Source organism: Solanum tuberosum, unplaced genomic scaffold (genome assembly GCF_000226075.1).
Source record: "Solanum tuberosum cultivar DM 1-3 516 R44 unplaced genomic scaffold, SolTub_3.0 scf00116, whole genome shotgun sequence".
Classification (NCBI taxonomy): domain Eukaryota; kingdom Viridiplantae; phylum Streptophyta; class Magnoliopsida; order Solanales; family Solanaceae; genus Solanum; species Solanum tuberosum.
Window position 1 is genome coordinate 401,105 of NW_006239040.1, and position 15,071 is coordinate 416,175.

The 15,071-nt window shown below is 35.1% G+C and overlaps 3 protein-coding genes across 3 annotated transcripts; all 3 read left to right on the forward strand.

Annotated features, from left to right (window-relative positions):
• Positions 1–766: 766 nt before the first annotated feature.
• On the forward strand, positions 767–3,318 carry LOC102595330 (nascent polypeptide-associated complex subunit alpha, muscle-specific form-like). The gene is made up of 3 exons (XM_006349954.2): positions 767–978; positions 1,134–2,628; positions 2,763–3,318. Exons 1-3 carry the CDS (start codon positions 822–824, stop codon positions 3,079–3,081), a joined length of 1,971 nt encoding a protein of 656 aa, XP_006350016.1. The 5' UTR covers positions 767–821; the 3' UTR covers positions 3,082–3,318.
• A 2,575-nt stretch (positions 3,319–5,893) lies between these two features.
• Positions 5,894–13,113, forward strand: LOC102595659 (citrate synthase, glyoxysomal). The gene is made up of 13 exons (XM_006349955.2): positions 5,894–6,309; positions 7,058–7,238; positions 7,664–7,749; positions 8,586–8,690; positions 9,527–9,589; positions 9,753–9,862; positions 10,099–10,218; positions 10,289–10,364; positions 10,503–10,576; positions 10,669–10,789; positions 12,128–12,225; positions 12,301–12,424; positions 12,712–13,113. The coding sequence occupies exons 1-13, from the start codon at positions 6,055–6,057 to the stop codon at positions 12,841–12,843; spliced, it is 1,545 nt and encodes a 514-aa protein (XP_006350017.1). The 5' UTR covers positions 5,894–6,054; the 3' UTR covers positions 12,844–13,113.
• A 66-nt stretch (positions 13,114–13,179) lies between these two features.
• On the forward strand, positions 13,180–14,334 carry LOC102605640 (putative F-box protein At1g47790). The gene has a single exon (XM_006350068.2). The coding sequence runs from the start codon at positions 13,201–13,203 to the stop codon at positions 14,281–14,283; it is 1,083 nt and encodes a 360-aa protein (XP_006350130.1). The 5' UTR covers positions 13,180–13,200; the 3' UTR covers positions 14,284–14,334.
• Positions 14,335–15,071: the final 737 nt, after the last annotated feature.

Sequence of the window (15,071 nt, forward strand, 5' to 3'; positions counted from 1 at the left end):
TCTGAATTATGTGATATTAAGTGAAATACTTACAAGGTATTATTAGAAAAAAAGAATATTGCTCAAGTGGAGAATTCCAAAAAGTGATATAAGAAAAAGGTCTGACATAGAGTTTTCTACCTATATAGTACTCTATTTTTTTTTTTTCAATTTCGCCTTAGCTTCTGTTTTTTATTACAAAATTTTTATATTTGTCCCAAATATCTCCATTGATTTTGGACAAAAGTATCCAAAATCAGTTGACAACTCTGGTACAAATCCCACACTCATATCGTGTCGAAATGAATGCAATATTGAAAGTAAAGAATTCGAACAACTCAGACTAATTCTAAACCCTAAATTATATGTCATATTAAAAGGTTTTACTAGTCACACACATATGTAGTGTGTCTAACATGGGCACCCTAAATAATGTCACAATAAAAGGCCTTAGTAGTCACACACATAAGTAGTGTGTCTAACATGGGCAAAAATATCACCAATATACTACATGCAATGTATACAAAGAGTAGTTTCTAGCTAAGTTAATTTTCAACAGTTCCACTAGTGATCAAAGCATGGAACATATTTTGAACTTGTCTAGACTTAAAGAGTTATGGAAAGACTTTTCTCCATTTAATTACAGGCTTACAGCACAATAGTGAGATTTAAATGAGACCTTAAATGCACCTGCAGCATACACAACTAACCACATACTCTTTCATCTGCTCATATTTACTTCTCTCTGTGTGTGTGTGTTCATTACCCCTTTATAACATGCAGCTAGCTCCTTTCTTTTGTCACTTCATTCTTAGTAGTTCTCTCTTTGGAAGCAAACAAAAATGGGGAATTACAAACAAAAATCTCTAATTTTGTGGGCTGTTGCTGCTGCATTGCTCACACATAATTTAGTCATTCCTGTTATGGCTAGAGCTTCTTTTGAAGAAAAAAAGACATATAACTCTCCTGATCCGAGTACCGGAAATCCTCCTAGTTCAGGTAAAATTTTATACATACAATGTGGTTATAACATGCAAATGACACTAGTTACTTGCTATAATTAACAAGTTATAAACTTCTTTATGTTATTAACATTCATAGTATATATATTTTATGATTAACAAGTTCACATACATCTCCGTCTCATGGTTCAGGAGAAGGTGGTCATGGAACACCTTCGCATGGAGGAAAATCACCTGGTGGGAACTGTGGTACCCCGGCCCCTAGTGGAGGGCATAAACATCACCATCATCATAACCCTACCCCATCCCCTCCGTCAGGAGGGCATGGTTATTCTCCGTCTCCACCAAGTCATCATGGTGGAGGTGGAACCCCTCCTAGTACTCCCAGTACACCAACTACCCCAACTCCTGACCCCGGTACTCCAAGCACTCCAGGAGGTGGTGGATACTCTCCTTCCCCTACTCCTACTACTCCTACCCCTAGTACACCATCCACCCCCTCCACACCTACTATTGAAACACCACCTACTCCTACCGCTGATCCTGGAACTCCAAGCACTCCTGGGGGTGGTGGTTACTATCCTTCGCCTACACCTACACCTAGTACCCCCTCTACACCTACTATTGAAACACCACCTACTCCTACCGCTGATCCTGGAACTCCAAGCACTCCTGGGGGTGGTGGTTACTATCCTTCGCCTACACCTACACCTAGTACCCCCTCTACACCTACTATTGAAACACCACCTACTCCTACCGCTGATCCTGGAACTCCAAGCACTCCTGGGGGTGGTGGTTACTATCCTTCGCCTACACCTACACCTAGTACCCCCTCTACACCTACTATTGAAACACCACCTACTCCTACCGCTGATCCTGGAACTCCAAGCACTCCTGGGGGTGGTGGTTACTATCCTTCGCCTACACCTACACCTAGTACCCCCTCTACACCTACTATTGAAACACCACCTACTCCTACCGCTGATCCTGGAACTCCAAGCACTCCTGGGGGTGGTGGTTACTATCCTTCGCCTACACCTACACCTAGTACCCCCTCTACACCTACTATTGAAACACCACCTACTCCTACCGCTGATCCTGGAACTCCAAGCACTCCTGGGGGTGGTGGTTACTATCCTTCGCCTACACCTACACCTAGTACCCCCTCTACACCTACTATTGAAACACCACCTACTCCTACCGCTGATCCTGGAACTCCAAGCACTCCTGGGGGTGGTGGTTACTATCCTTCGCCTACACCTACACCTAGTACCCCCTCTACACCTACTATTGAAACACCACCTACTCCTACCGCTGATCCTGGAACTCCAAGCACTCCTGGGGGTGGTGGCTACTATCCTACGCCTACACCTACACCTAGTACCCCCTCTACACCTACTATTGAAACACCACCTACTCCTACCATTGACCCTGGCACGCCAAGCACTCCAGGGGGTGGTGGTTACTATCCTTCTCCGACACCTACTACCCCGTCTACACCTACCATTGAAACACCACCCACTCCTACCATTGACCCTGGAACTCCAAGCACTCCGGGTGGTGGTGGTTACTATCCTTCTCCTACACCTACCATTGAAACACCACCCACTCCTATCATTGACCCCGGAACTCCAAGTGCTCCAGGTGTCTTCCCAATAGACCCCAACTCACCACCTTTTACATGCAAGTAAGTAAAACAAAAATTATTCTCTCTATTTCATTTTTACATATATAATATATAAAGTACTCTAAGAACTTATGAGTCGTTTGGTAGAATGATATGATCCAACATGTTCTAATGTGAAATGTTATAAATTGCAGTTACTGGAGGACTCACCCGACACTTATATGGGGCTTATTTGGCTGGTGGGGAACTGTAGGAAATTCATTTGGTGTGGCTAGTGTTCCAGGTTTCGGATCAAACATGAACTTGCTCCAAGCACTTTCCAACTCTCGTAACGATGCCTACGGGGATCTCTACAGAGAAGGAACAGCTTCATTATTGAACTCCATGGTGAGCAAAAGCTTCACCTACACTTCCAACCAAGTCAGAGATAGTTTTGTTTCAGCACTTAGTTCAGACAAGTCAGCAGCAGCTCAGGCACAGCTATTCAAGTTAGCCAACGAGGGTAGAGCTTGAGCAGAAGTCGTTAATCTCTATTCAAAATCGTCACTTTTTCAGTTTCTTGCAATGTCTAGTAATTTCATAGTGTATGTGTGCTTTTACTTAAGATTGGATACTAGAAATGTTAAATTTTCCTATATGGTTTTGTATGTTACAATAGGCTATGAGTGAATGCCACGTTCTGATTTCAGAAACTCTATTTTCCATGTTATCATATATCGAACTTAATATGAAGAGTTACATATTATTGTACGTCATTATTATCGGATGGTGCAAAATATTTATACATCGACTAATGCACATAATTTCAACTCAATATGGTAGTTAGTGTGCTTTGTGATAGTTTAACTAAGTAGCTCTGAGAAATTATTAGTTACATGCTTTTTGCAGGAAAATAATTAAACAACATATTTCTAAGAAAAATATCCGAAGTTTTCATTTTTGATTAATATTGTCATTTGCATACATTTACATTTTCAGTTCTACTATACCATTGTTGAATATTAAAGAGCCTAATGAAATAGCTAGTTAGTACCTTTCCGCACATATAGGTATTGTCATGTCTACAACTATGTTGCTTAGACTTTTCAAAAATGACAAAGGGTGCGTGTCAGGTCCTTCAAAATTAGTAGTACATTTTTGAAGCATTTTTGGATAAGTCCGACTAACTTTTAGCATGGTGTAGGGGTGTGAAAAGGCATTTCTAATACTTTGAAGATATACTCTGTGTAAAGAGGCTTTTATCTATATTTTATCTTTTATTTACTATATACTTTAATCATGTTTGAGCTATAATGTGAGTATTTAAAAAAATTGCAATGTAAATGATTTGTTATGTTAGATAATAACAAAACGAACAACATAGAGTCGCAATTAAAACGACTTTCACATTTTTGTGTACTGGTATCACTCCATCCTTTTTACTTTTACTTGGTCACTTTGAATTTTGTTTCTTTCTTAAGAATCATAATATTCATATTAATTTATGTATAAAAGTAATTTGAAGAATAAGTAATTAATGTTGAGAGTAAAACAAGAAAAAATAATTATCTTTTTTTGATATATTAAAAGTAATAGGAGTTAGTAAAAAGAAAATTTTATTTTTTAAAATGGACAAACTACTTAATTACACAAAATTCCTACCATATTTAATATTTCTCCCTATAGTTTGAAATAATTACATATTGTCTCACTAATTGATAATTTCACACTATATTTCAAATCAGATATATCCAGATACACTGAAATAAAGAGAGAAAGACAAGTGAGATAGTCTATGTATTTCATATACATATGAATCACACTAGATACATGTATATGGGATGCCATATGCATTTCAAATACATTCAAAAATACAAATACATAGAGAGAGACGAGTTAGAAAGTCAAATACAAGCGAATCCACTATGATATAATGTATCTGAAATAAATTACACTTAATTATAACCTCATATATTCGAGATATATGTATCCAAACACACATAATACATATATCCGAAATCTAAATTCTAATAAGATTCATAATATTAAAAACTCACATGAAAGAAAATTTATATTATTTATCTTTTTTCAAATACTAAACAAATAAAAATAAAACGGTGAAAATTGGTTACTTGGGCCTCAAAAGGTCCACTAGAAATAGCACAAAAAGAAACAAAAAAGGAGTCAAAATAAAAAGCATAAAAAAAGAAAAAATAATTTCATTTTTTTTGGGAAACGTGAGCGGAATTAGTACAGGACGATACATATTTAATTTTTTTCCCCCACCCAATAGGAGAGTAGGATATTATATCCACGAAACGTTGATTATTTTGTGCATCCCAAGATAATCGCTTGCGTTACGTCACTACTTATGAAATTATTCCCCGTTTAATTTTATGTGACATCCTATTTTTTAGTTCATATTCAAAATTAATTTAACTTTAAAATTATTTTTATTCTTAATAAAATAATTTATAATTATTCAATTATCTGATTTAATTTTAGATCACAAATTTAAAAAAAAATTAAAAAATTCCTAAATGTACGAATAAAACAGTACGTAATACATGAAAAAGGAAAATATAACAATAGTTCAAGCACAAAAAACATTTTTAATACTATTCTGGTGAGGTCCACTAATGACCTTATCTGCCAGCGCAATCGTGTGCCGAAATTTTCCCCAAACAAAAAAATAAAAAGAATGAGCACATTAAGGAATTAATTGGTTAGATTAACACATTGTATATGACATTAAAGAAGTTAAACTACATTAACAAAACACTTAAATTTAATTATATCACACTTAATATTTCTATCCTTGTAATTTAACTCGTGAGTTAATTCGACTCTTCCTCTAATCAGAGTAATCTTGATGTTAGTTTAACTAGATTAAATAATTTCAACCTTTAAGTACTCGTACAAAAAGATAATTATATACCCATGTCTCTATTATGTCTCGTTTTATATGTAGTGTGAATTATAAATAACTTTTATTTTGATATTTGATATATGATATAATTCTGTGTAAAAAAATAAATAGGAAATGCTAAATGACCAGAAAATTTGGTCAGAATATGGTTAGAAAATTAAAAAGTTTATAATATCCTTTTTATTTTAAAATAATTTTTTTTTTTTCATTTTTTAATTAAAATGTATTAAAATTAAAAGGATAAAAGTATTCAAAAAAGTAAAATAAAATAATATAAAATATGTTATTTTATCATTCTGGCAAAATTTTCTGGCCAAAATGATTTTTTCAAATAAATATTTGGATAAACATTATAAAATACTCCCTGCCACGTTGCAAAAAAAAGAAAAAAAGAAAGGAGAAGAAGTCAGATCGGACCATTTTCCCAGTAATTCACCACAAATTACTAATCAATGTTCAATTTGCAAAAACCAAGATCAATAAATTCACACACACATAAATAAAAAACGAACACAAGATCAATTCATTTCTAATCAAACACAGAAAAAGAATTCGAAGAAAATAGAAGAAGCATTCTAATGGAGAACGGGAATTCTTCAGCAGTTGCTCGAGGGAGATTGGCGGTGCTTTCAGCTCACCTTGCAGCTTCACTCAACGTCTCCGATTTAACAACCTTCAAACTTCTAGAAACTTCCGGTGTTTCCGCCGTTTCCGGCGTTGCACCTCCGCCGAATCTAAAAGGTGCGTTGACGATCATCGATGAGCGGACCGGTAAGAAGTATCCGGTTCAGGTTTCAGAGGATGGCACTATCAAAGCCACCGACTTAAAGAAGGTAAATCATTAAATTCTGAATCTTCGGATGTGCTTTTCTTCCATTTGAATTTTGATCTCTGTTTACGATAACTACGGTTTCTATAGCTATTATTGACTGTGATAGCTCAAGTAATATTTCGTGTTGTTTTTTAAAATTCAAACTCGCTTATGCTTTTCGTTGGCAGTGTGATTGTATACCTGTAGGTTGAGACAGATCTAGAATTTCAAACCGGTGCGTGTATAATTTAATACACATACATGTCTTTAGATTTTTTTTTAAATGACATATATATATATACAGTTAGAATGCTAGGGAATGGCTTTATGTTGTATCCATCTCTGCCTAGAGGCATATGCGCAATAGAATAGTGTGTAATTGTTTTAGGAGTCGGGATACTGTAGACTAATTGCGAGCGAATTGCATGGAAAAGACGGGAGTTTTTCTTGTTGTAATCTTCGAAATCCAGGCACAGATACTCAATGGATGTTATTTGTGGTTGTTTAATGATCTATGCTACTCTCTCCGTTCCGTTCCTTTTTAGTTGTCATGTTGCGTTTTTCGAGATATGAAAATACTACAAATTGCAATCTTTTCCATATCAATCTGTTGAAAAATACATCTTTAGTCAAAGTTCATATCAGTTGACTCTCAGAAAGGAAACTATGACAACTAAAAAGGAACAGAGGGAGTAATTGGTTAAGCCTGTATGTTGCTTTGTATCTTTTCCTGAAAATGTTTGTTAATTTTTGGTATAATTGTTTTGCAGATAACAACAGGACAGAATGATAAGGGTCTTAAGCTTTATGATCCAGGCTATCTCAACACAGCACCTGTTAGGTCATCAATATGCTATATAGATGGTGATGCCGGGATCCTTAGATATCGAGGCTACCCTATTGAAGAGCTGGCCGAGGGAAGTTCCTTCTTGGAAGTGGCATATCTTTTGTGTAAGTGTTTCTAATGATAATTTTGTATATATTTAAATTTTTACTGTGCTGGCAGATTCATCTTTATGGTGTTTAGAGTGATTTCTATGTGGAGTATACCGTCTCTTGAAATTTTTCAAAAAACAATGATTAAGCAAGGCCCAAAAATTGTAACAATGCTGAAGGTTTTTTCTGATATTATATGACAAATAAGGACAATAGATTTTTACTCAAACCTGTAGCATTTGAATAGAATTAAGATCATATCGGAATGAAGGCAGTAAAAGAATTAAATACTCCTTTCTTTTATTAATGCCGAGAAAAATAAAGTCCCTCCCCCCACCCCTCCAACCAAGAAAAGGAGAATGAAATGAAAAACTATGTTGCTCCATACATCTAACTTCTCTGCTGGTCAAACTTTTCATTTGTGTTTATTGAAATTTCAGTGTATGGTAATTTACCATCTGAGAACCAGTTAACAGACTGGGAGTTCACAGTTTCACAGCATTCAGCGGTTCCACAAGGACTCTTGGTGAGCTCATATTTTAGTTTTTTAAGAAAGCTTCAGTCAGTTTTTATTCAGATTTGTCACTCGCAAATGATGAAAGATGAAAAGCTTTGAATTTTACTTAAATGATGAACTTATGGTGCCTCTTTACTTATTTGGCATTGTCTGCACATGTTCTCTCTCAAAAAGTTCATGGCCTTGTCGTATGAAACCTCAGAAACACCATTAGCATTTCATAAATGTTTGGTTGCTCACCACATTGCCAAATTGGTCTCTGAGAAGACAGAACAGTACACTAATGAGAAGAAGGAAGCCTTTTCCCTGTAGGTAGTAACTACTGCAATCTTTACCAAGACGGAGGAGATGCTGATGCCATATAAAAAGAGAGAAGAGAAAAGAAGTTTGTATTATTGGTTGTAAACAATATACAAGAAAGATCCTCAGATAGGAGTATAATAAAGTTTATCCTACATAATATAAGGAAAGTTCTCTGATTACAAGAATCCATAATTTTGGCACAACTTTAAGAACACTCCATAGTATTACCCAGGCAAATTTTTCCAAGTAACTGCACTAATCCTCTTAGGTTTAAGTGATAACGCACTTCACTAGTAGAAGGATAATGATAGTGCAATGGGAGGAAGAACTCCTCCTAAATTGTCGCACAACCACTATTTATGTTATCGTGCTTTATGCTTCTTTGTATATAGTGATGCCAGTTGTTTAATTACGGTCATTTAAGGCTGTACTCTGTCGTTTAAACAATTGTGCAATCCTATTTTGTAGTTTATGTGGTTGAGTGTTGAGTTCCTGCTCTTTTGTAGTTCCGGAATTTCTGAACAATTGAAATTTTGTTGCAGGATATCATACAGTCAATGCCCCATGATGCTCATCCAATGGGGGTTCTTGTCAGTGCAATGAGTGCTCTTTCCGTTTTTCATCCTGATGCAAATCCAGCTCTGAGAGTAAGCAACATTTTAAATTTTTCCAACTTCTGTACTCCTCTCTCTTTTTGCTATGATGCATCACATGAGGAACTGTTTGAGAGATATATCTTCTGTAGTCAAAGTTCCTATGTTTTACCTATATATTGTTGCTTCAGATGTTCCATGATCTCATTTTGATTCCGTGAAATAAATTTAGCTTCTCTTTTCCAATTAAGGGATACTGCTTTATCATTGTCTTACCACTGAAGGTCCTTTGTAGTTGGCAAGAGGGTGGGTATCTGTTAGAGCGAGCTACTAGTGTTGCTCACCTTCATGGTTGTTAGAATCTGGAAACATATCCCAACTCTTTTTTCTTATTTCGTTGTGAAAATGGAAAAGAAACTATATGTACACTCATAGCTCAAGTTGGATAAGTCAAATAGTTCAAATGAAAATCTTAAGGGCAATCTCTGGGGGGAAGGACAAGTATCTCTTACACAAAGTTGAACAGTTATATATCTTTCCTGCCCCCCTTTCCCTCTTTTGGATCACTGCTTAGCTTCTTTTATAAGTTAAAGAAGCCTTTCCTGGAGTACAACATAAATTGCTCCTCGTGTCCTGCTCAGTGGTCCATCTCAAAGAAATATTGTTAAAGGCCCTTCTTAACTCTGTATTTGGTTCATTAAGTAGCCAAGATTCTCAGCTAAGGGTCAAGAGAGAATAGATTGATTCACCTTCCGAAGTAGAGCAATGATAACTCTTGTTCAGTGTTCTCCCTTTATTTGACCTACTTTAATGATTATTTGCCATCAAGCTTTCGGATTGTAACATTATATTTTTGATGGTTCTGATCATTTGTATCTTTGTTCACTCAGGGACAGGATATATACAAGTCTAAACAAGTGAGAGATAAACAAATAGTTCGGATCCTTGGCAAGGTTATTTTCCTTTCATTCAAACTTTTCTTTTGATTGCCTAAAAACTTCTAAGAGTTTTGAACTATGATATCACGCTGAAGCTTGATGTATGGGCTTTGTGATTGTTGTCTAAATGAATGTAACGGTACCCAGTGGTAATAAGCATTATTTGTTGTATTTGCAGGCACCTACAATTGCTACAGCTGCTTACTTAAGAATGGCTGGCAGGCCACCTGTCCTTCCATCCAACAATCTCTCTTATGCGGAGAACTTCTTGTACATGCTAGATTCATTGTATGTTCTATTTCTCTACTTTGCTTTATTTTGTATATGAAGTTCTGAGTGATTCCTAAATTGGATAGAAGTAGCAATCCTGGTTCTTATTAGCCATGGCATCATTGTACATACTGTGGCTTATCATAAAAATCAACATGTCTGTGCACTATTTTGAATCTTGTTACATTTGCATCACATTCAGCTTCAATTCTTCATAGCCAGCAAATTAAAAGCTTTTTTACTTAAACTTGCAGAGGTAATAGGTCTTACAAACCCAATCCTCGACTCGCTCGTGTGCTCGATATTCTCTTCATATTACATGCAGAACATGAGATGAATTGCTCTACAGCTGCGGCACGTCATCTTGCTTCAAGGTAGCCATCTTTATTGCACAGACAGTAGCACTAAGATTTACTTGACTTATACACCAATGGTTGTGTGCAGTGGGGTTGATGTATACACAGCATTAGCAGGAGCAGTGGGAGCTTTGTATGGCCCTCTCCATGGGGGTGCCAATGAGGTAAAATGTTGCTATAGCAAGTAATGAGTATGTATAGAGGAGCTTCATCTTTTATGAGCTCTCTATCTTTATGTCTCTGAGATAACATTGTTTGGTGTTATATTATGCTTGACAATGATGTTATTACATGGTTTACAGGCTGTGCTGAAGATGCTCAGTGAGATTGGAAGTGTTGAAAATATTCCAGAGTTCCTTGAGGGTGTCAAGAATAGGTGCTTATTTTCTGATAATTATTGTTGTAACGTCCAGGATTATCTAATTCATTTTTGACCATTTGAGTTTCCTTGTACCTCTATCCCTTCAGGAAACGGAAGATGTCTGGTTTTGGGCACCGTGTCTACAAAAATTATGATCCCAGAGCAAAAGTCATCAAGACGCTGGCTGATGAAGTATTTTCTATTGTGGGTCGCGATCCTTTAATTGAGGTAAGGTGTCTTTGCTGCTAAAAGGATTGTATTTTTCTTGGTCCAGCTGGTGTTCCCAAAGGACACATTCCATTTAAATAATTTTGTCCAGCATTCTAGAAGTAACAGGATATTTAGCATCCATGTTTAAGCTATCCTCATGGACTTCATATTTTCTTGAATCTCAGAAGAACCTAAAACATTAAAATTGGTGCTAAAACTAATATAGTGGAGTTTGTTTCAAGAACAGTTGAAACTTTTTTTTTCTGGAAAATCTTTTCTGGTTTACGCAAAGGTTTAGGAAAAAAGTCAATTTTTTTCTCAACCAAATACCACTAGAAAATAGTTTTTGATTCAAAAGTTGAAAGCAATTCCGGAAGTGTTCTGCAATAACTGAATTTTCTCTAATGGTGTTTGGCTGAAAAGCTTTTTGAGGAAATTGGAAAAGTTTTTTTGAAAAAAATGTCAATTCATTTTGCAAACAAGCGCAATTATTTCAGCAGTATGGCCAGAAGAAGCAAGTTTAAGAAAGCTAACTACTCTCAGTTTGTTGCATTTATGCTTAAAATATAATATGTGCACTGCATACTCAGTGGTTGGACTTGGTCTCCAATAAGGTTATACCCTCAGATGTTGTTTTAGTTCAGTTTCATAAAAAGCTGATAAACTGAATTTCAGCTATTTAAGCTATATCACAATTACAACAGTGATAAACCACCTTCCCAGTACGTTCTTCTGTGGTTACCTTTAAACAAGCCCACTAAAATCCTTTCTTCTTGGTTCCTCGGTTATTTGAAAGCAGCATCACTTTTTCTTTGTTGTTCAGAAAGCCATCAAGCTTCCTTCCCCACTATTTATGCATCCAGATGAAGTCTTTGTTCCTTTCTTCTTCCGGCAATTTTCAAATTAACAAAAGTCAGATCTTTTAAGGTAGCTAAAATTATTTCTCTTGGGTTCTCCACTGTTGATTTAACTGGACGATCTCCTTTATTTTTTTAATGTCGGAGATTCAAGCAGATTGGATATTTTGAGCACGTCTCTATCCTACAATGGCATTGAGTGTTCCTGTAAGCACTAGTTACTATGTGGAAGAGGTGGTAGAATCTCATTTCTCTGAAATATGAAATTTATATGTCAAAATTGAGAAAAATGTCTTCACAGAAGATGAGATAGGCTACAAGTATTGTGGTAGGTAACACAGTCATAGAGCTTTTGATGCCACCACCCAGATTTATTGTATCTGGCATGCTGGTTAAATCTGTGCAACTATAAATCCTCGCATGAATGTAATGATGGGATATGGACTACTTTCGCTCAATGATCCAATATGGTTCTCACATTTTTCCATACTACGTTCAGGTTGCTGTTGCTTTGGAAAAAGCTGCACTCTCAGATGAGTACTTTGTAAAACGGAAGCTGTATCCAAATGTTGATTTCTACTCTGGTTTAATTTACAGGTAACCATAAACTAAGATAAATCTTTTCATTATCAAGAATGATAACTCTAATGAATAATATTTTTTATGAATTAGGGCAATGGGATTTCCAACAGAATTCTTTCCTGTCTTGTTTGCAATTCCTCGGATGGCCGGTTACTTGTCTCATTGGAAAGAGTCCCTTGATGATCCTGATACCAAGATTATGAGACCCGCACAGGTAAAATCACTGTCTTGATTTTCAATCTCGGTGTAACTACATTTTGTACAAATTACATTTTATGGTAAACTGCTTAGTACTTGGTTATGCCAATCCAAAATCTTCGGATTTTCGAGTCTTCCCTCACTGTGCTCGACTGTGTCGACATCTGAAAGAATACAGAGATATAAAGCTGTTCCTTTAGAACCTAATGAGTTTTGTTTAGGAACTAAAAAAGTTGATTACTTTACTGGACTCTGCTTATATCCCTGAGTTAAGTCCATAGTCTTAAAACTTCCTCCTTTCAGGTGTATACTGGTGTATGGATGCGTCACTATATGCCTCTCAAAGAACGATCACCACATTCCGAAGCAGACAAGCTCGGTCACGTCTCCGTCTCCAATGCCACCAAACGACGATTGGCTGGTTCAGGGGCCTAAGGCTTCCTTCAAGGTTCACTTATATTTAATATAAGAAAAATAAATGATATTTTTTTCTTCCCCATGAGAAGTAAACTTGTCTTGAACATGGTTAGATTCTCACACACACAAAGCAGATGTATTCGGATGAATTTTTGTGTCTCCGTTTCCCAAAATAATAAGCTTTTAGTCTTCACAAGTAACAAATTTGCATCCTCCCCATATTTCCTAGTCCTACAATGATATGGAGTGTACCTAATTATAGTAACTTTTAACTTGAACCTAATCCAACTCAAAAAAGCCTTTATACGATCGTTTATATTTCATTCTTTAGGTCCTCACTTTTCACTTACTATCATCAATCACAATCAAATATTCATGGAAGATTACAACTATATTGTAGCATGCATCCCAGGCGAACTTGTCATTGAAATTCTGAAAAAGCTTCCTGTTAAGTCTTTAATGAAGTTTAAATGCGTTTCAAAATCCTTTTACTCTCTTATATCAGATCCTTTTTTCATTGAATCACATCAAAAAAGTTATATGACTCAATTCTTCGTAAATCGTCCAAGAATGACATATTATAGATTATCAAAAAATGAAGAACGTGATGAAGACTTAGCTACTTGTCCCCTTGAATACTTAGATCAATCATGTTTTCAAAATCTTAGGTATATGCAATCAACCAATGGCCTAGTTTGTCTATGGAATGATCTTGGAGACATTGCTATTTGCAATCCTTTCATAAAACAACATGTCTTTCTTCCTTGTCAACAACATAAGGGAAGTACGTTTTACGCAATTGGTTTTGATACTACCACCAAAAGACATAAAGTATTCAACGCAGAAATTTTTCGAGGTGGTAAATTGATATGTTCGATTTTCACCATTGGTATAGACAAATCGTGGAGAGAGATTTGTAGTTGCATCAATTTTCGTCCTACGGATGACAATTGTGTATGTATCGATGGAGTGATTTATTTCGTAAATAATTACATACGTGACATAGTTGCATTCAGTGTTGTTGATGAAAAATTCATTAGAAGAATTCCATTCCCTATTAATGAATGGCCATTGAGGTTGTTCAACTTTACTCCAATATTAGTAGAAACAAAGGGACAAGTTGCAATTTTAGGCCATGTATATTTTAATTTTGGCAAAATTGCTTTATACATTCTCAATGGTACTAGTGAAATTGAGCCATGGGTGAAACATACAATTGAGTTACCATTAGAATTCAAAAAGATAACTCAATCTTTTTGTTTTTTATTAACCACCAATCCAAAAGGAAACATATTGTCAATTCCAGAGATTAAGAATCCACCATTGTTCTTATATGACAATGAAAAGAAAGAATGGAGAATAGTTGCAAGAAACAAAATTTATGGACAAAATTTCCATATTCAAGATGGGGCTCAGATTTACCTAAATCTTGTGGAGAGTATTTGGTCGTTGAAATAATTTCTTCGATGAGTCAAGGATTTGTTGGGAGTTTCGAATCAAAGAAGAGGCAGATCAAAATAGTTCTTCTAGTTTAAAATTTTTATGTACTTTTTATTTATTTATTTATGTAGAAATAGTATTAGATTACGTATTTCTATTTATTTATGAAGAAAACATATCAATTTTATGTTTTTAAAAAAAAAATTATTTATGAAGAAAAAGTATCAATTTTATGTTTTTTAAAAAAATTTATTTATGAAGAAAAAGTATCAATTTTATGTACTTTTTTTTATATGATGAAATAGTATTAGATTACATATTTTTATTTGTTTATGAAGAAAAAGTATCAGTTTACGTAGTTTGGTTTATTTATGAAGAAATAGTATCGTAAATTGTTATACACACCAAAAATTGTTGTACAAATCTCTATCCTAACAAAAAAGAGTCTTGCTAAATCCTATTTTTGTTTTTTTTACCATAATTGAGTTTTTCTTTTTTAAAAAGGAAAACAGAAAGTTTCTATGTTTGACTAGTCTTTTTCTTACGGGAAAAAATTATGATTCAATAAATGAAGGTTCATTCCTTCTAACTCCAAATTACTCAAAACAATTCAAAACAACTTCAATTTATATTTATAGCCAAACATAACTTCAAATTATCTTTTCACTTTAAAAATAAAAATTGTTATTTTCAAATGCCCTATAGATAATTTCGAATTATTTCATTTCTAGATCACCATTAATGCAAAAAAAAGAAGAAGATGAAATTACAATACAAGACCCCTTCCCCCACCCCTCCCAATACCC

Coding starts and splice junctions, on each gene's coding strand:
- LOC102595330 (XM_006349954.2), top strand. CDS start 822: ATGGGGAATTACAAACAAAAATCTCTAATTTTGTGGGCTGTTGCTGCT. Junction 979..1,133: donor CGGAAATCCTCCTAGTTCAG/GTAAAATTTTAT, acceptor CTCATGGTTCAG/GAGAAGGTGGTCATGGAACA. Junction 2,629..2,762: donor TCACCACCTTTTACATGCAA/GTAAGTAAAACA, acceptor TATAAATTGCAG/TTACTGGAGGACTCACCCGA.
- LOC102595659 (XM_006349955.2), top strand. CDS start 6,055: ATGGAGAACGGGAATTCTTCAGCAGTTGCTCGAGGGAGATTGGCGGTG. Junction 7,750..8,585: donor CGGTTCCACAAGGACTCTTG/GTGAGCTCATAT, acceptor ATTTTGTTGCAG/GATATCATACAGTCAATGCC. Junction 8,691..9,526: donor ATGCAAATCCAGCTCTGAGA/GTAAGCAACATT, acceptor TTGTTCACTCAG/GGACAGGATATATACAAGTC.
- LOC102605640 (XM_006350068.2), top strand. CDS start 13,201: ATGGAAGATTACAACTATATTGTAGCATGCATCCCAGGCGAACTTGTC.